The 24943-nt window shown below is 38.2% G+C and overlaps 1 protein-coding gene across 6 annotated transcripts in view; it reads right to left on the bottom strand.

Annotated features, from left to right (window-relative positions):
- PCDH15 (protocadherin related 15) overlaps positions 1-24943 on the bottom strand; it is a 435688-nt gene that overhangs the window by 154578 nt on the left and 256167 nt on the right. For all 6 annotated transcript variants that reach the window (XM_088144402.1, XM_088144401.1, XM_088144400.1 and 3 more), the window contains exons 15-18: positions 20588-20720; positions 17817-17896; positions 11125-11218; positions 3627-3755 (exon numbers count right to left, since the gene is read on the bottom strand). In XM_088144402.1, coding sequence (XP_088000528.1) covers positions 3627-3755; positions 11125-11218; positions 17817-17896; positions 20588-20720 — 436 coding nt within the window. The remainder of the gene's footprint in view (positions 1-3626; positions 3756-11124; positions 11219-17816; positions 17897-20587; positions 20721-24943) is intronic.

The raw sequence follows: 24943 nt of genomic DNA, 5'->3' as shown, positions 1-24943 counted from the left end.
TCATCTCCAATCTCCTGCTCTGTGCCCACAGAGGTCAACAGTATTAAAAGTCATTGAGAAATCCGTAAGTATCAACCATGTTGCATTCTCCATGTCTCTGTCCCTGTATAGATTATCTATCAAAGTGATCAAGATTATTCATCATGCCAAATCCACATCTCAACTCAGCTGGGCTAGCCTCCAGAGAAGTTGTTTCATCTAGGAACATTACAGCCTTAAACTAAAACTCTAATAGCCATTGTGACTTTGAGACACTGAGCAAAATTTCAAAATATTATACCAGACAAGGGGTATACTACCAGATTTTTGCTTTTCAGCTATGAATCTGAGAATTTATTGCATGTTGGTTGATTTAGAGAAAGTGTACAGTAAAGTGAATAGTTTTGAATGATGGAACTTTTGCATGAGAATGGAGTTGAAGGTTGGTTTATAAATGTGATAAGAGTAATATATGATGGAAGTGAGAATAAATGGAATGCTTATAGAATAGGGAATAAGACAAGGATGTGTGATGTCCCCTTGCTTGTTTAATATATTTATGGGAAAATGTATAATGAATGCTCATGCTGGTGTGTTAGATGTGTTGGCTGGGGACATAAATATTTGTGCTGGTGTGTTAGATGTGTTGGCTGGGGATGTGAATATATGGGTATTTTTATAAGCAGATGATGCCATGTTTCTTGGCTGGGAACTAAATGATTTGTAGCAAATGTTACATAGATTGTATGATCTCATGAGGAGTATGGATCTGAAAATGAATATAATAAAAACTAGGGAAAATGACAGGGAAAATAGACTGAATGACTGCAAGTGATACATAAATGGGAAAAAAAAAACTACAGCAAGTAAATTAATTTTTCTGCCTTGTTATAATGTTTATTAAAGAGGGGGAAATGGGTAGATAAATTTTAAGATGTGGAAATGCTAATGGAAAGGGAGCAGATGATACCTGTTGTAGTGTTCTGAGGAATGAATGTCAAAAGAAGAGAAAATAGTATGTGCAAGGATTGTTTTTTTTTAAGTAAACTTTATTATATAAAAGTGAGAGTTGGGTATCTCAACACAAAAACAAAAGTTGCTTGAATGCAATTGGAAAAAATTTCAAAGAAGTATGTGCATGTGTCGTAAAAGAAGATGAAGAATGAAGAAGGGTTGAACAAATGCAGACTGAATACAATAGTGATATCCAAAATGAGAAAAAGTATGTTTAGATGATGGCTGATGTGGGTCTTCCGGGCTGCGTGGCCGTGTTCTGGAAGTTTTGGTTCCTAACGTTTTGCCAGCATCTGTGACTGGCATCTTCAGAGAGCAGGAGCACAGTGCCAGCCAGAACATGGCCACACAGCCCAGAAGACCCACATCAGCCATCGTATTCTGGCCATGAAAGCCTTCAACAATATGTTCAGATGGTTTGGTCATTTAGAGAGAATGAATAAGGATCAAATCTCAGAACAGATATATGATGGAAGAGAGAAGGGCAGAGGAAGTAAATGAGTAAGATCCACAAAAAGGGAGTAGTGAGAAATTTAAAGAACAAAAAATAGTGCATAAATTGGTCTATGGATATGATGGAAGTCAGGATGGTTTGCAAAAATAGAAGGGTATGGAATAATAGTGTGAAAGACTTGGTTAAGCACTCTTAGCTATGGTTCTTCTCATTCTTTTATATTCTTTGGCTTGCTATTTCTTATTCCTTTTTTTTTTTTTTTGCATTCCACATAATGCAGCTTACCCCAAAATGGAATAAAGTGATGGATCAATATATGTATACGTACCCTATGTGACTCAACAAAACTGGCTGCTAAAGAAATTCTGCTGAACTTAATGTATCCTTTAAATACGAAATGAAAACAAAACAGACTGCAGCACTTCACAGTATTTAAAGGTTAAAATGAACACTGACAAATTCTATTCCATTATATAAGCAGAGAAATAGGCTACATCTCAAAGCTGTTTGAGATGATATGTTGTCAGTGTATGGAGAAAACACAAAATGGATTAAAAAAATGTTTATTGCTACTCTAAAATGACACAACAGTGTCATACAGAAAATCAAAAGATTATCAGCTCTAGTTTTAACCCAGTTTAACCCAGTTCCAGAGAATGTGTTCCCTTAAATTCCCATTCTACTTTTTTTTATTGCTTCATGCAACTTGGTTTTATAGTTCTTCAGTTCCATTTACTGTTCTTCTCTCATGAGACAAACCAAGAAAAGAGATGAGTGACATTAAAGACAGTAGATGATGGGCAGAAATCCCTTGTATCATGCTTTTCCTATTTTCCGTAGCTTCTTTGGTTCAGCGAGCTGCTTAATGCTGTTCTGTGCTTTCAGCGGCCTGCCTACCAAAATCACTCAAGTCGTCACTTAACCATTTCAGTTGGGCCAATCTCACTGTCCCATCATGCTCGTCTGCCTCAGTTGCTTGGCTTGCTTTGTGGAGTCAGGGCTTTTAGAGTCTTTTTTCTTGGATCAAATTGGGTTGGGTTGCCTCCACACTGTGTTGGATGCCTGCTTGCTTCACTCCCAGTCAGCCATCTAACTGCCTTCAGTGGGTACTTGCCTTGACCTGTGCTCCCAGAAGGGAGAAAAAGCTTAAATTGGCCTTTGGAGCCTCCAGTTCACTTTATCAATCAATCAATCAATCAATCAATCAATCAATCAATCAATCAATCAACCATCCAACTGCTACACCAGTCCAACTAAGTTCCTATGGCAGCTGGCAATCTTATCATGAGGCAGAAAAGGAAGATGAAGAGACAAGCTACAGCCTCCTGTGGCTTCTTCCTTTCACAAGTGAGCGTGTGCATTTCATGGCCCAAGAAAAACAAGACAAAAAACAACACTATCTTCTCCATTCACTCAGCACTGAGTAGTGGACACAGGAATGTGCAGATAAGCTGAAGTACACCAACAGAAAAGGGACATGAAATACAACAAGAAGTAACTGCATGTTATTTTCACTTGTAAACATTGGGGTTGGCAGGGCAAAGAAAAGAAAGGGTGCCTCTGTACTGTGTAACCCTGGGAAGAGAAGCACTCAGTTAATCTCTTTATCAGGTTGCATTTACCCTTGACTGTCCCAAGCAGAAATGGTGCTCTGCATGGAATTTTAAAGTGGAAGTGAACAATGTTAATGAACTTTTAATTAGTGGGATGACTCCAACGAATCTTGATCAACCAAGAGGAATATGTTTTCACAGAGTAAAAAGCCAGCCAATCTCTTACTATATCACCATGATCAACCATACATATTGAAAACTGTTTGCAAAGAGGTGTGGAATGACTACCCCAACAATAGCAAAAGGGAAAGTTAATGGATGCTAGCTAATATAAATTATACACATAGTTTACTTCAAACACTTCTCTATCAAGCCCCATTTTCCATCTCCAATAGTTTGTTTATAGTTAGGCAGTTGGAAGGCAGAGATGAATGGGGTTATTTGTAAGTTTAATTTGAATTTCTAGAGAAAATGAAGTAGTTAAAACCAGACAATGATTCTCTAAGCTGGTATCATGAACAGGAACATTGTATCAGTGTTACCCACTGAACAATGTATTTCTAAAGAAACAGAAAATATTTCAAGTTATTAGAATCATTAATAGTAGCATACTATGAGTATCTTACCCTCACTTGACCCACAAATGCATTGGTTTCTTCTTCTTGTACTGTAAAATTTTTTGGAAGAAAGGGATCAAAGACTGGCCCATTATCATTTACATCTGTTACAACCACATTCACTGTAGCAGTTGATGTCTGTATAAAAAAATAATAATAAAGTGATGATCCATATCATTTTATCTTGCTTACCCTCTAACAAATATTTAATGCTCACTCCTCAGAGCTTACTTAACATTAGTTCTTTATGGCATCTGCTGTGTATTGTTCTACTTTTTTTGCAGAAATATAGTTTCTTACAAAGTTATGGCACCCAGTAATACTTTTGAGTTAAATGAACGTACTTTAAACTGGACTGTTTAGTCCCTCCACCCCCACAAACAATCATAAAAGTCATGTAGAATACAAAAGTTTACATGTTATAAAACTGGTTAAGAATACTATTATATGCAGAAACTAATAGCTTTATCAAAAAGATATGTTTTCTCAGAAGGAAATTCTATTGGGTTGACTGTGGCTTACTCCTAGGAAAATGGATATCAGATTGCAGTATAAAAAAAGCAAATGTTCTAATCTAGCCTTTTTTAACTTAACGCAGTGAATGTGAAACAGAAAATATGGGAAAGGTATAAGTTAATTTTAAGTTATCAGACAACATAAATAAGTTCCAAGAAATCTTGTAACAAAATTCTACAATCGTAACTCTTCTCTATCAGTTCCAAACTTACTGTCAACAGTAATTAGAGATCACTGCTGTGCTGAGTCCTTATGCAGAGCACTTAAAATCTTGCTCAAGAGTAGAGGATGAGTAATCAGAAAACAACTAGAAACATCTCCTGAAATTATTAGAAGCTTTGAGACTCTATAAGAGATGTATTTGTGAGACTGGGTAAGAAATGTAATGTATTTTAATGACATAAATAATTTGCATTTCAACTATTTTTTCTGAGTTGTTTCAGATATATGCAACTTACAATGGATTTCTGAAAAACAGGGATATGTTAAGATTCATTTTCTTCATTCTCTATAAATGTCAAGATTTTGTACAAACAATCTCCTGCTGGTACAAACCCATATCCCTGAATCCATTCCTCCCTCCTTCCTTCCACCACGTTATGGTAATGAACAGTTCAAAAATATAGTATATGCCCTAAAATAGTTTTAAAATAAAGAACTGCTTTCCCTAAAACCAGGAAAAAAGGTAAGTTCCCAAAATTTTGCATTATACAGTCTTACCCATTGTGGCTACTCAGAACAATGCTAACCCCACTAAACCACCATTAATGTATTTCTCACATCTCTTGCATAGAGTCATACCCCTTTGTCTGTATCGATACACAGTGAACAATTTATACATTTCTTCTTGTTTTGATAAGTAGTCAACTGCTAATCTGACTGAAGCTGTCATGCTCAGCACAGACCACAATGGGTAAATTTAGGAAAAGGGTTCCCAAACAAGGTCACATGAGAGGTATGTACTGAACACTTCTGCCTACCATCCCTTGTCTGCAAACTACTATCAAGCTTTCAAGCATATTAAGCCCCTTTTCAATAGTGGATAGCAGAAAAACAAGAAAAAGCCTTGTGGTATTTTGAAGTCCAACCAATTTGATTGCTGAAGGCCCTTTCACTGACAGAATGCCGTCTCTAGATACCCCACTGTCAAGCCTTCTCAACAGTCCCAAAAGTTTAGCTACCCCCAAAGATTGGCAGCTAACTCACATCTTATTAGGTGCCAGGCACTGAACTAAGCAGGGGTGATTTTTTTTTTTTTGTTGAGATGAAGCATTCTTGTAAGGATAGTAAAGCATCTAAATAGGTCAAGGAAAGAAGCAGGAGTTCAGGCACTGAAAATTACAGCTGACTGAAGTTTACTGCACCTCTTCTTTATAAATTTGAAAGCTTTAATCTGAGGCTAATTGAATTTCCCACAACAGGTTTAGAAAAAGAGCTCCACTCTCCTACAGACAATCTAATACCGGAAAATCCTCTCCATTCTCCCTAACCACCTTTGAAGCTGTTTTTGATCCCCGACACTGTAATTTGGTATTGGGAGGAGGGAATAAGATGCATGCTAGGAAAGGCTGAGTGGGGGAAATTTAGAATAGACACTGAACTCCTCTAAACCATTTCTCTCCCATTGCCTGCAATGGGAGCAATTTAATCAAATCAAATCTTTATTACAGCATAACAATTAAACAAACAAAAATGCTGGGACAAACATCTCTCCACTCCCTCTCTGTCAGTCCAGCATGGTATTATGACTTATAATTCTTTGAGATGAAGTAAAGGTGTCTGCAAGGGGGGGGGGGGGTCAAATAGTCAAGATGGCAGCCATGACCATGTGATGGATACCCCATCCCTTTCTCTACATGTGTCATGATCCACATAAAAAAGGGCAGGGCTTCCATTGCCTGGTTGTAACTGCCATCTTGATGTTTTTTGACCCTCTTGCAGACATTCCTGAGATGAAGGATTGGATTGTTCTCTACCTGTATCTTCCAGCAACTGTCAAACATTTATAAACCTTGTTGTATAATTGATTAAGCCCAACATTGACGTACTCCTACTAAAAGCTTAAAAACTGGATTGTCCAGTGAGGTTTATTTATTCTGGAATTGACACTTCTACTGGATGCCACAATAAGGGTGACTCTCTTTTCTCTGTTCTTTACAACCTCCAGATGCCCAAAGGAGTTAGAATATGAAAATATGGCTGCAGTTCCTGCTGAGAGCAACTGACCACTTCAAGTAGATCGTATGGGAAAAAATATTTTATTCCTGAACCTATGGGAGAGACTATTATTTAAAAGTACCGTGTTCCTAATCTCTCTGAGAATAATGATACATCATGAAGTCCCATTGCTCCAAGGACAACTTGGACCATATTTCAAGTTATGCAACATGAAATATGCACGCTAGCTACTTCAGACAACTAACAGCTGTAGAAAATATGAAAAAAGAAGAGAAGAAGCCCTCAGATAAAATACTTAACAATATTTTTATTCCCAAATTAATATGGATTCCAAATTATTCTCTCCCGCCCACCCCCATATGAATTCTCACGGAAATAGAATGGAACAAACAGATTTACTGAGAATCATACATGAAAGTGCCCCAAACTCTGCCCATCCTAGCTGTTCTAACACTTTTCTTGGCACTTTAACAATAAGCTAGAATAAAAGAAAAAGAAAAAAACTTGGTAACCATATTAGCAATTGCATGCAACTTGTTATGTGTAACAAGCTAGATTTAAAAATATCTATTTGCTGCTGATGACTCATTAATATATTTACTGGTGAAGAGGACTCATCAACAGAGTAAAACATTCATTAGAGGCCATGGTGTACTGCCAAAAAGTGAAGTTCCAGTACTGTGTGATGCACAGTTGGAGGATACATCTTCTTAATGAAAAACTCAATTCATCCTTTCTCACTTTATACAATGGAGGTTGCAGTAATTAAGGGGGAAAAAAAGATGCAAATGTGACCTTTCTGCTGAAAAGGTGTAGCCACAGTGATAGTTAACTAGCCAGTCTGAAGCAAGTGAAGCAGGAATTCCATCCCATAGCTTATTATATTCTTGCTGATGCAGATAAATGCAACTTCAAATTCTATAAATTATGTTTTTTTCCCCCTACATACCAAGCATTCCCTTTAAAATAAAATAAATGTAAATGGACTAATACCCGAAGAGCCTGCATTTCAGGAAGATCTTCTCCTTCACTAATGATACATTCATTAGAAAAACTACACTGTGAACCAGACAGGTGATACCCTCAAAATCTCCAGATAGGTGTTATAGATACAGGGTTTTTTATTCTTAGCTTTCTGATTAGTATTTTGGTGCTCTACCCATTACCATTTGGGGGCTTGGGAACCAATAGGTTGGGTACCACTGGGCTACAGAATAGAGCATTCTATGATGAAGTATCAAAATTTAGATAAAATTATGACAGGAGCTCATTCTTTCATAATCTTATACCAAGTGATGTCTTTCATGCCTCAACAGATCTACACCACTGGAAAGAAACTTCCATATTGTCTTGACAGAGCTTTTCAATGGAGTGTATTATCAAATACAGAAAAAAAGTAAAGTATATGTCTGCAGCACAGGTACAAAAAAGTATCATAATGCAACCTGTAACAATAGTGTACCTTGCTCTCCCCACCTGGTCCCTGCAGTCAATCTTCTATTCCTTTCTTTCCTCCCATCCCATTGCCTCAGCCATTTCCTCCTCCCATTTCCCCCTTCTCACCTTACATTACACCTCAGATTCCTTTAATTTTCTTTCTAATCTTTGTCCCCACCCCTCCATATTCCTCTACTTGTGCCTGGGGGGGTGCAGGTCTGGAAAGAGGAATGGAAAGTTTATGTGCGTGTGTGTGTGAGAGACAGAGAGAGAGAAGAGAGACAGAAAGAAAGCTTATGAGGGTGTGTGACATGGGCTACATGCAGATAAATGTTTAGGTAAACGATTAAACATTCAATGACATCACCTGCTTTGGACCTTGCCCTACCCACTTTTAGAATGTGGACCACCCCAAGAAACTGCTCAAAGATATGTGTAGCTCTCTGTTCTATGGAAATTCTCTCCAGGAGCTGGCCCTTCACTTCCATAGGAAGGAAGCTTCCTAGATATGGGGCAGCTGGAAAGGGCAGAACAAGATTGGTGCTAGGAGCGCAGGTGGGCTGCTGGGTGCTTCAGGCAGGCACTACGGAGCGCAGGGGGGAGGCGAGTGCTGAGGACAGGTGGGCAAAAAAGCAGCAGGAGTGGGAGTGACTTGGGACCCCATTGACTTTGCTTATGGAAAGCTGGCAGGGAAGGTTGCAAATGGCAATCACATGACCGTGGGACACTACAACCGTCATAATTGGGAGCTGGTTGCCAAGTGCCTGAATCGCGATTACATGAGCATGGGGACGCTGCGACAGACATAACTTTGCAGACTGGTCATAAGTCCCCTCAGTTCAGAGCCATTATAACTTTGAATGGTTGATGAACAAGTGGTTGTAACCTGAGGACTACCTGTAGTTCATCTGGGTGTGCTTCCTGTCTGGACTACCTTGCAAAGCTGACAATAGGTCTCTTTGGATTCCCACATGTCAACAAAGGCAAGGAGTGCACTGGCAAATTACACCTAGTGCATCAGCTGCAGCCTTTCCTGAGTCAGGGGATTTGGCACTACTAATGTGTCCTGTTACATTCTGAGTTGACTACTGTAGTATCTTCCTCGTTGGGCTATCCCTGAAGAGTATCTGGTAGCTTAAAGTAGTGCAGAATATATCTGCAAAGCTGCTTACCAGTGCGATTCAGAACATGCACCCTATTAAAAGATCTACATGAATTGCCAGCTGTTGTTTGAGTACCATTGAAGTTGCTGATTTTATGTTTCAAAGCCTGAGACACCATGTTTATAGGAACTTGTCTTGATTTAAGATGGAAGGGAAAGGCCCTCTTAAATAGGTCTTTACTTCCCAAGATCTATTTCTATCCTAACAAAGCACATGTTCTATATTGGTATGAGAACACACCATTTATCAAACCCACTGATCCCAGAGCCATTTACAGTCTGTTATTCAACAACAGTCCCATTGTTTATTTTAGCATTCTAAATGTTATGAAATGCTGACATTACAAGCAGTCTCAATTTATCGAAATGACTATTTATTGCAGGGCTGTGAAGTACTAAAGTGTAGAGTAGGACTGCCCATGCTCCAAAGGAAAAAAAAAATCATGGTCTATAACATGGTGAAATACATAAAAAATAGGGCACCACCTTTCATCAACAAGAAAGAATAGTAGCTGACAGAGAGGATAGGGATTGGCAATAGGGATAGCAATTTTTCTGTTAGTATAGTTATCTGTCACGTGGTGGAGGGTTGGACTGCACTTTCACTGAGTGGGGAAAAGAAGAACCAAGTGTTTCCTGCTATTTCTTAAAAAGCTCCTGACTTCTACTGAAATCTGAGACTCTTATGTGGGTGGAAACCTATGTACTACAAAAGAGGCTTAATATGAACTTTTAGATAATGGGATGATGGCTATGAGGGGATGTAGCATTGAGTTGGGATAACCTGTGGTTCCCTGCACTATGAGTCCTAGTCAATGTCTTACTGGATTCCTGACCCCAGCCCCCCCGGGACATGAATTGTCCTCTTTTCTACTGACAGTGTATCTGTTTTGATAGAACGTTCTGATGATGTTCTGGGAAATATCTATTTATTGCACAGCTGTGAAGTGCTAAAATGTAGAGTACGACCACCCATGCTCCAAAGGAAAAATATCATGGTTTATGACATGCAACTTGTATGCATTATTTGAACTAGCTAATTAACAGCTTATCTGAAAGAGTACAACCTTCTAACTAGAGATCTGAATGCATTTTATTGCTATTGATTCATAAATGAAACAAGCATCCCAATTCTCCAAGAGCTACTCTACTTGTGAACTTTCTACTACTGAGAAGTAGTAGAAAACCTTCAAAGTTATTTTCACTATGACTTGTCACACATCATTTCAAAATTCTTTCCCAAATGTCTGAAGAAAAGAAAAGAAATTACTTATATGGATGTTCTCAGAACCAAATCTGATTAAAAAGTTTTTATAGTGTAGTGCTTAGTGCTCTCTGAGCTTGGTTGTTTGCTTGCAGACATTTCATTACCTGACTAGGTAACATAATCAGTGCTAGTGAGTGTGGGGTTTGCTCCCTGCTTATAAACAGTAGCTAGCCCTTCCAGTGTTGGTGAGGGGGGGAGTTCTCCTTGGTAGTTCCTTGATTAGGGTATTGTTTGTCTGGTGTTAATCCCTGCTTACATGAGGGTTGGCTGATGGAGAGAATGTGTTCTGGTCTTTTTGTTCCCTTCTTAGCTTTTTTTATTCTCTCTTTTGAATGGTGTGTAAATGTGGTTTATTTCTACGTGTCTATTGATGGATATTTGTCTGAATGCCAAGCTTCCAGGAATTCCCTAGCGTTTTTGGATTTAGCTTGGTCTAGGATTCTCACAGTTTCCCAGTTGAAACTATGGTTGACTCTGTCCATGTGTTGTGAGATTAAGGAGTTTTCATCATATCCTCTGACTGCTACCTGGTGTTCACTGATGTGCTCTGCTAGTCTTCTGCCTGTCTGTCCCACATAGTGGCTGTTGCAGTCCTTACACTGTATGTTTTAGGCCCAAAACTGTATGTTTTTATAAGTCAAAACAGGTAGCTTAGGCTATGGATTCCCATATCGTGTTAGATCAGTCCTTGGGGATAGCCCTGACAACCTGTGATGTTTGAACTAGTCAAAAAGAACAATGAAATATCAGAGAATATGGCACAAACCACTGGAGTTGCAGCATTACGGGTATTGACAGAAAAGTTTTGGACATAAAGGGGAATTGCTCGATATTAGAAACATTAACAAAAAACATAGATCAAAAAGATTGTGGTTGTACTGTTCTTAGCTCCCTACTTGTTTGGCCCCAGATGCAGACACATTTTAATATTTCTGCGAGAAACTTACCCCATCTGGTCGCCCATCTGAGGCTGTAACAATCAAAATGTAGCGATCGGTGCTTTCTCTGTCTAAAGGCTTTCCTAAGGCTAGCAGCCCGGATCTAGCAATAAAACAAATATGTACATTACCACAAAGCATGGCTCTAAAGAGTGTCAAGCATATTTATATGCAATGGGTTTGATTTGCATTAGCAAACATTTCTCTTTCAAAATGGACTTTGGGGGATGATTTTCCTGTTGCATAAGGTTGATTTCTGAGATTTGGTATGCGCATAGTTTAGGAACTGAAGATTTTGTGTTATATGATTATATTGATAGTCCCATCATGAATACAATCCTGTCACTCTCTTGAACTGGCAGGAAAGATGTCTTAAATCACAATAATGTAATGCCCCTAAAAATCAGATTATTTCAGTGCAGTTGTAATAAAATTGCTGATCCAGATTTAAAGAACTCTGCTACTATGTACTAGCCTGGCCCTGAAGATCTTTGAAAGGTGGCCTTGTTTGGAGTGTTGCCCACAAATAATGGCTGTGTGATCCCCCCCCCCCCCCCCGCACAAGATCTATCGTGTTTTTGCTACAGACATCCCTACTTTGGCCATTGTTAGGCTGTTTAAGCCGCGGTTCTTCCCCCAGGATTTTGCTTCCGTTTGCTATAAGGGCAGTTAGGTTTCAGTTCAGTTCTAATGCTTATTTTTGTGAACTACCCTGAGAGTTCTGGATGAGAAGTTGCATAAATAAATAAATATTAAATAAATAAAATTACATAGTCTAGTGATTAAGGTACCAGGCTAGAAACAAGGAGACTGTGAGTTCTAGTCCTGCCTTAGGCATGAAAGCCAGCTGGTGACTTTGAGCCAGTCACTCTCTCTCAGCCCACAATTCAGGCTTGGGTGACAAGCTGGTCGATCAATTCCTGTGGCAACTAATGGATCAACATTCAGTTGTTCCAAAAAAATAGTGGATCCTGCACCTGTGGGAAAAACACTAGGAAGGTGAAAAAAAACCCTTTTAGTTCTCTTCTGCCCTCCCAGATTTCTCCTTTCCCCACCAAATACTTTTACCCTTTAAGAATAAACAAACAAACAAACAAACAAAAATAAATAAATAAATAAATAAATAAGTCCAGTTAGAGTTGAGAATTTATGGATATCACTGAGGTACAGACTGAATTTCTCCTACTAAATTTGTTTAAAACAGGTGCAAGGCACTTATATATCTCTAGGTCTTGCTGAAATACAATTTCCAGCACTTTCAGCCCATATAGGCAATGGAAAGAGATGCCAAGAGTTGTACTTTAATAATATTAAGAAACCAGAGATTCCCTGCCCCTTATTTGGAGCATGCAATGGTACATTAATAAAGAGAAATAGTTCATGTTGAACTGAATTAAAAATTGAGATGAGGTAGAGGGTAGGGAAGATGATCTTGACATAGATAGACCAGATCTGTTACCAAAGCAAGAAGGGGAAAATATGGCTTAGTTCCAAAACAAGACAATGGCATGCACAAAAGATTCAGGCAGACACCTCTCTAATTCACATGAGTATAAGGGGGGGGGGGGTTGGGGGGGGATAAAGCACAGTCCTGTGGAGTTGATTTCTTGTTTTGTTATATATACATAGTGGGGCTGAGACTGAAAAGCACCTTACTTAGGCAGTCTCAGAGCTACTTCTGAGGGCAACATTTCTTTATGAAAAATGAACAGGACATTATATCATTCTATGCTACCGCAGAAAACAAAACATAACAAAACAAAAACAGTAACCATCACAAAACACCTGGGATATTTCAGGTAAATATAACAGTGGTTGCCAGGGGAGATAGGTGGTTGCCAGAAAATGCAGTTGCTACTTTTGCCATAGACAGAATTTACCTGCCTGACATCAGATGAAAATGAAGAGAAATAAGGGAACAAATGGTGGTAAATATATATCAAATAAACAGACAAAAGCAGGATGCAATAACAAATGTTGAATTTTATTATTAAATGTATATCCCACCTCTTTTTTCCGAACACAATAAAGAAGCCTCCCCCCAAATTAATATGATTAAAATCAAAATCAATCATTAAAATGAAAGTGAATGGAGTAACAAGTTGGATGGGATATTTGGAAACTGGCATCTATGTGTACATGATGTACAAGTTGGATGGGATATTTGGAAACTGGCATCTATGTGGCTAGACAACCCTAATTAAAGGAAAGTTAAGATTGCCTAAGGAATGAATAGATGTATATGTTTGTATGTGTGTAGGTATCTGTACTTGTGTGATATGAAACAGCCAGACAGTAGAAACCTAAGAAAAGAAATGTTATGAATAATTTAATGGAAACTTCTTTGACCAAGGAACTCTAAAGATGACAAAATCATTACAAATAAGTTGCTACTGCATCTCCCATGATGCCCTGCTTATAAAAATAGAGTATTTGATAAACTGCCATTCCTATAAATTAGCCTGAGTTAAGTCTCTGGCACTGAAATCAACCAGAAATCTAACATTTAGTTGTAGACTTGAGGCATCACTTAAATGCATACATACATGGGAATAAACCCTGGTGAACTCAATGGAATAATAATGCATCAGACTGAATTGTAATGCTGCAGCTCATTTATAAAGGAGCTAGCTCATAAGATCTCTGGAAGACCACTACTACATCCAGTGCCCTGCTGCTTCACTGTAAACGGGGAGAAGGACTTCTTTATGCCTCCCATTATAGCACAGAAGAATAACTGAGCCAGTGAAAGATTGATATAGAGACTCTTGGATTTATGAACAACCTATGGAGAAGAAGGACATGGGAATGGCATTTTTATTTCCATTGTTCAAATGTTCCACTTTCATCCTGGTCCTTTCCAAGCTAAGGAATGGTAGTCACAAATGAGTGGGTGACACATGGGGGTGCTTTGGCAGAACAAAGCGGGTCAGGTCCTTGGAGAGCAAAATGCAGGAAATGATAGATTAAATTAACAGTATAGGAGCATAAATTGAGCACTTGACTATTCACAACTGAGAAATTAAGGGCCTATCTCCACTTGCATGTTAACAGTATATAAAGATCCTCTGACATGTCCATTGATGTTGCTTTCATCTTGTTCCACTCCTTAGGTGAGGCTGCCTTAAGTTACAGTTAGCTGTACTGGTGTTAAAATAGCATTTTGCTCCTAACCAACAAGAATGTTCAGGTTTCTGAGATTTGCAGCATTTTCTAATTTTGCTGGTGGTAGAAGTCAGATGAACTATAGAGTGGGATTTATGATACTTCAAGCTAGTGCAGATATGCTCCTTCCTATCTGGTCCCTGAAGATTCTCCATTTCTACCATTCCTTATTTTTTCATCCTCACATAAGAACAAGGAAGCAGGCTTGGGAGTTTTGGAAAGAATTGACTTTTCTGAGAACATGTGGTAGAACAGGAGTTAGGGCTGTCTTAGAACTGGTCACCTGGCAAGCCATCAGATAAAGTTAATTTCTGACCATCACTTTATGGCCCTGTAGAGGCCTGGAAGGGAAAACAGGGTTTGGATTGATTCAATGGCCTGAACAGGGGAATACAGAGCTTGCACAAATTAAGAAATATACAAGAGTTCTAGGAATGTCAAGCAGGTACCTTGAAATTCACAGATGTTGCTTGGAACTCTAAGTATGTGTGCTTGGCAACTGAAAATTAGGGCTATTACAACCAGGTTGCAAAAGTATGGATGACCACTTGTTAGTAGCAAAGAGTTAGAATTTTCTGTATCTGTCTAGTGATCTATCTTGGTTGCAAACAAGATCTGGAAGCCATATTGTAAATTCCTATGACCTTTTTCTTCCTAGCACAAAGAAAATGTCAGATGTCATGGTCAAAATGTCAAACCTCTCCCCACCTCTGTGACATTTTCTATATTGGTGGATTTTTTCTGCAAGCTAGTGACAGTCAGAAGAGGGGAGGTCAGGAAAGTCAGAGGAATCATCCAACCATATGAAAAAATAAAATGCGCAATTCACAAAAAATAGGGCACCACCTTTCATCAACAAGAAAGAATAATAGCTGACAGAGAGGGTAGGGATTGGCAATAAGGACAACAATTTTTCTGTTAGTATAGTTATCTGTCACGTGGTGGAGGGTTGGACTGCACTTTCACTGAGTGGGGAAAAGACGAACCAAGTGTTTCCTGCTATTTCTTAAAAAGCTCCTGACTCCTACTGAAACCTGAAGACTCTTATGTGGGTGGAACAGTGTATGTAGTACAAAAGAGGCTTAATATGAACTTTTAGATAATGGGATGATGGCTATGAGGGGATGTAGCGCTGAGCTGGAATAACCTGTGGTTCACTGCACTATGAGTCCTAGTCAATGTATTACTGGGTTCCTGACCCCCCAGGACATGAATTGTCCTCTTTTCTATTGACAGAGTATCTATTTTGATAGAACATTCTGATGATGTTCTGGGGAATTTCTGAAAGCAAGTCACCCTGCCAGCATAGTTTTATCTTCGCTGATGGAATGGTTTCTATGCTGCATTCTCAGATCATTTTACTACTCTGCTTTGTTTGAACACAAAACAGAAACCAAATGCTGTACTGGGAATATAGCAAAACAAAGAGTGTTTCAAGGGAAGTACATTTTCTTCATTAACTTCTGCTGATGTAGGGAATCAGAATGGTTACAGGCATCTTTGTTGTAAGCTAAGCACTTTTTTAAAAAACAGTAAACCTGATTTGACTATATAAGCAATATAGCTTTTGTTCACAACCAGGCATACTGGATGAATTCGTGACTTAGAATGGCTTCCCAAAAAGCAAAGAATGCAGGGTTCCATTTCTCTATATTACATATCATGACATGACGTTGTCCTCTGTGGTTTTTCATTTTTCTAAACCCTGTCTGTAGGAAACGTTAAAAAAAAATACATAAACTGAGAAGCTACCCTGATTTTATAAGAGCCATCTGAAGTGGTAGGTCCACCAGGTTTGGCCTTTCTGTACTGGAGGAGTGAATCAATGCTGAACCTGCCTATCAGCGGCCTTACTAAAGGCAGACCTATGAATTCTAGCCAAAGTTGATTAGGTCAGCTTCATTTCAACAATCATAGTAGCTAAATCCCAGAATTATTTAGATTCTTCAGCTTCCTATCTTATGAAATGGGACTTCACCACCCTAGGATCATCTATGTCCCTGAGAAGTGGAGAGAAAAAGTCATAATGCTAACCCTGCTTTCATGGCGCATATATATCAGTTGTAGAGTTCAAAAACAGTTCTAGTCTTCATTACTTCTAGTTTTCATTACTTTCGATGGGATTTGGTTCTAAATATGCATCCCAGTCCATACTAGTACATTTCCCTATACATACTAGTATAAATGCAAAAGTAGATGTTGTATTTGACTTTCAAAATGATATCCATGCTGGTTCTTAAATGTCCAACTACATTCTGTAAGAATTAATGTTTTCAGTCTTTGATATATTTTTCCCTAAGCAGAAAGTAAATCACATAAAGGAAGCTGGTTCTATATTAACAAAACTACAATATAAGCTCTGGAAGAAATTACCACACCATCCTTAGTTTTAGTCTTTATCCTGCTTATGCAGTACTCAAGTAGTGAACAACTAGCCCTTTTTTGTTTTAGTACCACTGTTGAGTTCTGAGAACATAACGATGAGCTTCTAATTTACTCTTTTCTTAATTTTTACAGCCTTCCTTCTTTCTTTATTATAATTAATATTCAGGCAAATAATAGCTTCGCAAATGACAGATTCTAAAAGGAAAGCAATTTTTCACTATTTCTAGTGCATGCACCTTTCAGTTTACTATGGCTTTTCTTTAATATGGCATTAATTTAGGAGGAAAGCTAAAAGCTTTCTCAGTAGTAATGTCTGGAATATCTGGGGTTGAATTCAAACAATAGTCCCAAAAGGTCTTCTTTTTCATTAAAGTACATTTCATTTTCAAGACCAGAATTAGCAAGCTTAAAAAAAGTCACTGTCATTAGCAGAAAACCTGGCAAATCTAAATGCTTCTAATTAATCCCAGGTTGTTCTCATAATGGAAGTTTCCATCTCAGTAGGTTTTTACCCAATCAAACATTTAAAATAAATAAATGGTCTCAGATGTACAATTTTAAAGTTTAGCACCATTTACAAAGCTGCTATTAAGTATGAGAGAGCTCAGCTTCAAACAGCTGAACACTTATGATTGGAAACTTATTTGCACATAATCTGCTATTTAAAATTGGGCTGAGAAGTTGGAAATGCATGCTGTAACCCCATAATTACATAGATGGAAGTAAGTCCCAGTGGTAACCCGAGTAAGCTTGCTTTGCTAGTAAAACAATATAAAAAGAAAACAGAGATGAAGAGAAAGTAGATGTCTTCTATGGGGCTTGGAAGCCTATCATAAAGATATCTCATTGGTTCAAAGAGTTTGCAAGTCTAGCGATGCTGCATCTATAAATATATTACTACATTGCAATTTTTATAAGGCAAAGTATTATTGTAATATAGATTATTCTGATTTGTAGCTTCTACTTAATTTCCTGGGTAGGTCTAACTTAGACATTACCATGAAAATTGCCTTGTTCTTAGAGGTCATTATTACTATTAGATCATCAGCAGTAACTCAAAACTGATATATAAGTATATTTGTACATTTTGCATAGTTGATTAACTAAAACTGATTTTGTTCATTGTCAATCAAAAGAGAAAATTGACTTACGTTTGAGAAAGATTAAATACTCGTTGGGGGTCTCCATTTTGTATGATGTATTTTATAGGGTCACCCTCCCGATCAGTTGCCTTCAAAAGAACAACACAAATAAGCTGCATATTAGAGCCTGATTTCTTTTTTATGAATATTTTTTCAAAAAGCTCAGTAGTGATGGACAACACATTTTAAATGCTAATCAGTTCATAACAGTTTAATATTTGACAGCTTTAACTCTCAACAGACTGATCATTATGTTGTTTATCCCCTCTGGAGAGTGCATATGCATTTTCACTGCATGAGAATATCCTGTGATAAGAATGATAATTGCCTATTGGAATTTCATGGAATTAAAATATTTGCATACTTAAGATTTAGTCAACAATGAGATTATAAAAAAAGATTTTTTTACGGACAGTATATTTTCCACATTATTTCCACAGAATGACTTAGAAGGGAATATTTATGACTGACTTTCTTAAAAAAATAGGAAAATAAACATGATAGCAATGTTTAAATCATACACTTATTTGTACCCTTCTTAAAGTATGCAATATAAAAGTCCTACTGAGCAATAAATGGTTTGAAAAAAATAGTGCTTATTAGATTATACCATTAATTAAGCAAGATAATAACAAAATCCTGAAAAAATAATAATTTAATTTAATAATAGAAAACACTTTCCAGTCAAAAGTAAGCATATTAAAGCACTATTGGCATGGAAATCATATAAATATCTACTCAAAAATAAATAAATCAGTCATAAGAACAAATAACCTAAGCAAAGATCATTTTTATCCCAAATTTCCAAGTGCATCATCGTTAAAATCACTGGATTCAAATCTTTCTTGAAAATTATAAATGTATACAGAAGACTTAATTTAAGGGGACAGACATGCTGCAACAATCAGATTGGTTGGAAGGAAAAGTTGACTTCTGTTTATTATGCTGGAGAATGGGAAAAAAAACTCATTGAAGCTTCTGAATTCCTCACCCATAACTAAACTAATATTAACCACTCTGTCTTTGGGCTGCTGTTTGCCAGAGAAATCAGAACTCTGCCTTCTCCCCCTGCTGTTGTTCAGCTGTATCTGGACTACTTTAAGTAAGTCACTTATTCATAGTAAGTCTTGCCTATCAGGCATTATTATGTTAGGGAAACTTCACTGTATGACTCTGGGTGGGCCAACTGCAGGAGGCATGGCCCGCAAGTTTCTTTCTTAGGGGTCTCCAGAGCCTCCATATCATGCGAGTAAAATGTGATGGCAACCCCCTGAGTTAAATGGTGCTTCAGTGAAGGCATCCCTAAAGTTAAAAAAGTAAAAAAGAAAGAAAAAAAATATCAGACTGAACCTGCTGATTCCATCCTTCTGGCTGTCATTATCTCCTGCTTCCTGAGCAGGATTGCCAGCATTTGTCCTGATCCAGCTACACCACTTTCATCAGCTAACAAACCCAGAGAAACAGAATTGACACCGGTGAACCCCTTCCAATCCATTTATTTTCTTGCTCAATACTTCCAAGCACTGGAAATTATTTCCAGAAGGCTGCTTTGAAAAGTACAGATGCAGGAACAGCCCATAAATGGTTGTAACCCTGAAGAGATGGAGATTCCTTTTTCTGCCAGGAAATCTATTACTGAAAGCAAATCATGTGCAAAGGATTGGGCCCTGCAGGTTCCTTGCCGCAATGTAAGCACAACGTTTGTTGGGATTCTATGCTATTCTCAGGCAAAATTTCAACTGCCTCAACTTTCTGTTTTCGAGCATGACAAGGCTATAATGAAAAGAAGGAAAAAAACCCCCAAAACAGGATTTTGTTAAAAGCACAAGGCCTCTGCCCAGGAGAAGAGTGGCATGGACTAAAATGATCAGATATACTGCATTGCAAATGTTGGGCCTCCTAAAACAGCAGTCCTAATCAATGAAATGTTAATTTTCTTGGCATACTCTCCTTTCTCCTCAGTATGGTTAGGGTTCTTTTTGGCAATACTTGTTGAAAAGCAGAGCATTCCTCCACCCCCCTTTAATTCTGAAACGATCAAGTTAACGTTGGAAACCATTGTCGTATTTGCCATTCTAAGAATTTAAAGTGAAATAACACAAGTTATCCTACGCTGAGTCAAGCCATTGATCAATCTTAGTACCATCTAAGCTGACTAGCAGAGCTTTACTATGTGCCAAATACAACTTCTTCTGCCCTTTTTGGAAATACCAGCAATGTAACCTTGAATCTTACATGCCAAGCATGCATTCTACTACTTACAAAAGAATCCGGAACATGACTCATTATCTATACAGATATCTTACTGGTATAAATAGCTTCCCATAAAGATCTAAAAGATCTCTATGATACCATCAGTTATGATGGATGAGTGTTATTACAGATAATGCAAAACAGCAGTTTTGGACTCCAGAAACCTTGCAAGGGTCCCTCAGTGAGATTTGCAATGATGGATGTGCTTCCTTGAAAAGGCAACTGATCCATAGAATTCTGCAACATGAAATCAAAGATAAGAGAATACTAGGTGTGTGTGCTATAGAATCCCTTTCCATTTCATCAGCGCAAAAGTAAACACTTAGCTGCATATTCATCTCACTGGTTTCAGGCTACGTAGCAATATGCACGGATGACAAATCAATGGGGAAAGTGTTGAATGGTAGCTGAGAGTTTGACAACCTATAAGGCAAAGTTTCTCAGAAAAATTGGAAGTAATTTACAATTCAACTCATATCCATAAGCAGAAAGAGCTCTGTAAATGCTTACATTGAAGCATTCTGTACCTGCAAATTTAGCAAAATGGCACCAATTCTCATGGCCTCACTGAGTTCAAGACTGTACATCTGCTGAGGGAAGCGGGGTGGGCTTTGATTGTTAGGAGGAAGAACCTCGATGTAAACAGTAGTGATGGAACTCCTGAAACGACAAGCAGAATTCAGTCAAAATCAAATTACAGCACAGCACTGTCCCTCCATCAAACTGCAAATGTTATAACACATTAAGCATTCCAAATGTCTTATGAGAGAGAGGAATCCCAACTCAGCAGCTTCTAATTTGTGTTATAGTCTGATAAACAGGCAAAGCTGTTTCCATTCCCATTAAAACTGAGAGCAGCTCTATCTGAACTGAAGAGACTGCAAGAGTCTTAAGAAAATTTTAATTTCCTTCCAAGCTTTGAAGTCTAAGTAATAATATGAAAGCTATCTCAGTGGGGATTAAAATAATATGCAGTATGCTTTTAATGACTGTAACATTTTTCTCAAAAAAAAATAAAACAAAACTCCCTTGATCTTTGGGAGGGGGATGCTCAGATCCACATATTTATGAACCCAGTTCTTTTATTAAACCAGCTTGATGGAAATATATTTATTTTTATTTCAAAAAATGAAAAGAATGTCTAGGTGAAACAAGGTCAGAAGCATTATACTGATTTTTGAAATTTGCCATTAAAATGGCACCAGCAAAAAGAGGAGGAGGAGGAGGAGGAGGAGGAGGAAGAAGAATCAGCTTCCTAATTCAGGCATTACATTTAGGAAGACTGTACATTTAAAGTCTCTAATCTTTATAGTTGTGAAGATATGTTTGAATTTAAGATGGTTACAGTGCTAAATGACTGGTGCCAAGGAAAAATGTAAGCTTTGACTCAAACTGTTAATATTGTTCTAAGAATAATTTAAAGCTATTGACATTTAACTAAAAACCATCCCAAGGAAAAAGAAATGCAAGAAAGCAAAATGGCTGTCTGATGAGGCATTACAAATAGCTGTGGAAAGAAGGAATGTGAAAAGCAAGGGTGAAAGGGAAAGATATAAGCAACTGAATGCAGATTTCCAGAGAATAGCAAGGAGAGATAAGAAGGCCTTCTTAAATGAACAGTGCAAAGAAATTGAGGAAAACAATAGAATGGGGAAGACTAGAGATCTCTTCAAGAAAATTGGAGATATCAAAGGAACGTTTAGTGCAAAGATGGGCATGATAAAGGACAAAAAAGGCAGGGACCTAACAGAAGCAGAAGAGATTAAGAAGAGGTGGCAAGAATACACAGAAGAACTATACAAGAAAGATCTTAATGTCCCTGATGTCCACGCTGGTGTGATCACTGACCTTGAGCCAGACATCCTAGAGAGTGAAGTCAAGTGGGCCTTAGGAAGCATTGCTAACAACAAAGCTAGTGGAGATGACAGTATTCCAGCTGAGTTATTTAAAATACTAAAAGATGATGCTGTTAAAGTGCTGCACTCAATATGCCAGCAAGTCTGGAAAACGCAACAGTGGCCACGGGATTGGAAAAGGTCAGTTTATGTTCCAATTCCAAAGAACGGCAATGCCAAAGAATGCTCAAACTATCGCACAATTGCACTCATTTCACATGCTAGCAAGGTTATGCTCAAAATCCTACAAGCTAGGCTTCAGCAGTACGTGAACTGAGAACTACCGGATGTACAAGCTGGGTTTCGAAGAGGCAGAGGAACTAGAGATCAAATTGCCAACATTCGCTGGATCATGGAGAAAGCACAAGAGTTCCAGAAAAACATCTACTTCTGCTTCATTGACTATGCAAAAGCCTTTGATTGTGTGGATCACAACAAACTGTGGCAAATTCTTAAAGAGATGGGGGTACCAGACCATCTTACCTGTCTCCTGAGAAATCTGTATGCGGGCCAAGAAGCAACAGTTAGAACCAGTCACGGAACAACCGATTGGTTCAAAATAGGGAAAGGTGTACGACAAGGCTGTATACTGTCACCCTGCTTATTTAACCTATATGCAGAGTACATCATGAGAAATGCCAGGTTGGAAGAATCACAAGCCGGAATTAAGATTGCAGGGAGAATCATCAATAACCTCAGATATGCAGACGATACCACTCTAATGGCAGAAAGTGAAGAAGAACTAAAGAGCCTCTTGATGAGGGTGAAAGAGGAGTGTGCAAAAGCTGGCTTGAAACTCAACATTAAAAAAAGTAAGATCATGGCATCTGGACCCATCAATTCCTGGCAAATAGAAGGAGTAGAAATGGAAGCAGTAACAGACTTCATTTATTTGGGCTCCAAGATCACCGCAGACGGAGATTGCAGCCATGAAATTAAAAGATGCTTGCTCCTTGGGAGGAAAGCTATGGCAAACCTAGATAGCATATTAAAAAGCAGAGACGTCACCTTGCCGACAAAGATCCGCATAGTCAAAGCTATGGTTTTTCCAGTAGTAATGTATGGCTGTGAGAGCTGGACCATAAAGAAGGCTGAGCGCCGAAGAATTGATGCCTTTACACTGTGGTGCTGGAGAAAACTCTTAAGAGTCCCCTGGACTGCTAGGAGGTCAAACCAGTCAATCTTAAAGGAAATCAACCCTGATTGCTCATTGGAAGGACTGATAATGAAGCTCAAGCTCAGATACTTTGGTCACCTAATGCGAAGAGAGGAGTCTTTGGAAAAGACCCTGATGCTGGGAAAGATTGAAGGCAAAAGGAGAAGAGGACGGCAGAGCATGAGATGGTTAGATAGCATCACTGAAGCAATGAGCATGAAACTGAGCAAACTCAGGGAGGCAGTGAAGGACAGGAAGGCCTGGCGCAATATGGTTCATGGGGTCACGAAGAGTCGGACACGACTTAACGACTGAACAACAAATTGACATTTAAGTACTACATTTGGATTGTCCGCCTGATAGATTTCAACACATGTTCATTAGGGTAGTTTAGTCAGTAACTCTGTTATTTCTGTGCTATTCAGAATGCAGATGGTAGCAAAATGAGATCACATATGTTAGTTCTACTCTCTACATCCCCATTCCCAAAGTCCACACATTTAGTGAACTCTGATAAAGGAGAAGCTAAATAACTAAAAAGCTGTGCAGGAAAAGCCTCATAACATTCTTGATCAATTTTTTCTGGGGCAGAGAAATTGGGGAAATAGCTTCACATAAGGAAAGGTTCACCATTAGCAGAGAAATAGTACAACTGCAGCCTCCATTTTATTTTCTCCCACCCTCCTGTGGAGCTAGAGTTCTTTGGGAGAGTGTAAGAGAAAGAAATGTTGCTGCAACAAACATTGTGGAAAAGGTTCTGAGAAAATTATGCAGAGGAGTGAGGGGGGAGAAAAAGTCCCTTTCAACTTAAAAGTGATCCCTGCATATTCAGCTTTCCAGTCAGGTCTAGAATTTGTGGACTGTGTCCCATTCCAAAATCCAATGGAAGAACTTCTAGGCTGGAAATGAGTTTCTGCTTCCATATACTATAGAAGGAGAGACAGATGAAATAAGGAGTGAATGAAAAAGAGAGATTAATGTGTATCATATGATGAACAGAGGACTAAAGACAAGCTAACCTTCCAATTACAATATATGGTTTGGACTTCCAAGTTTTGCCCACAATGGGCTTGTGTTCCTTCTATTTTGTTGCATTTTCCTTTTACTTCCTTTCTGATATTTCACAGGATAATGAAACCGAGAATGTTTAGTTCTGAAGACCTCTAAATCCTTTCCTCAACCTACACTTGGTTTTCTGTGCTTTTGGAAATATGATCCTATTTTATGTCTTTGCCAAAATCGTAGGGCTGCAGGGTGGACAGCCACAAGATTTCAGGTAAAGATGTGGCTGGTTTTAAGAGTTGCAGATAGGTACTACCTTTACGACATCTCCCAAAATACTCCAAAAGACCTTTTGGCTTATAAAAGAGTAGTCACATTGCATCTGTGTATAGAGAAAAATGTCATATGCATTCCCTTTGGATATTGAAGCAGAGATGCATGAGTTAGATTAAATGTTGGAATAATCTGTATTTGTAATTATGTATATAACCATGATATATTTTAGGTCTTTGTTCTGTGAAATATATAGATATGACATTCACACCTGATGACTTCCCTGCAAGCTATAATCTGCATGCAGAATTAAACCTTTTCTATTTAACTGTATGCTGTGGTTGTTAAAAGTCACTCATTACGTTTCTTCTTCCAACTTGGTTTAAGAGAGAAATTCATCCCTATCTACTCTGGGCTTCCCAGTTCTAACATGTTATAAATTAGGAACTGAATGACTTTGCTGGCTCCAGTATAGATTTCAGCATAGCATATTTCATGCCTTGTCCAGTATTTGCATAGCTTGCAATCTGAGCTCCAAATTGAGCTAAGGGACACCA

The sequence above is a fragment of the Python bivittatus genome, unplaced genomic scaffold (assembly GCF_059951505.1).
Source record: "Python bivittatus isolate LINGU-HERP-01145 unplaced genomic scaffold, Pbiv_v1 ctg000400_np1212, whole genome shotgun sequence".
NCBI classification, from domain to species: domain Eukaryota; kingdom Metazoa; phylum Chordata; class Lepidosauria; order Squamata; family Pythonidae; genus Python; species Python bivittatus.
Note: the sequence above shows the minus strand (reverse complement) of the source record. Positions and strands in the feature narration are given on the sequence as shown.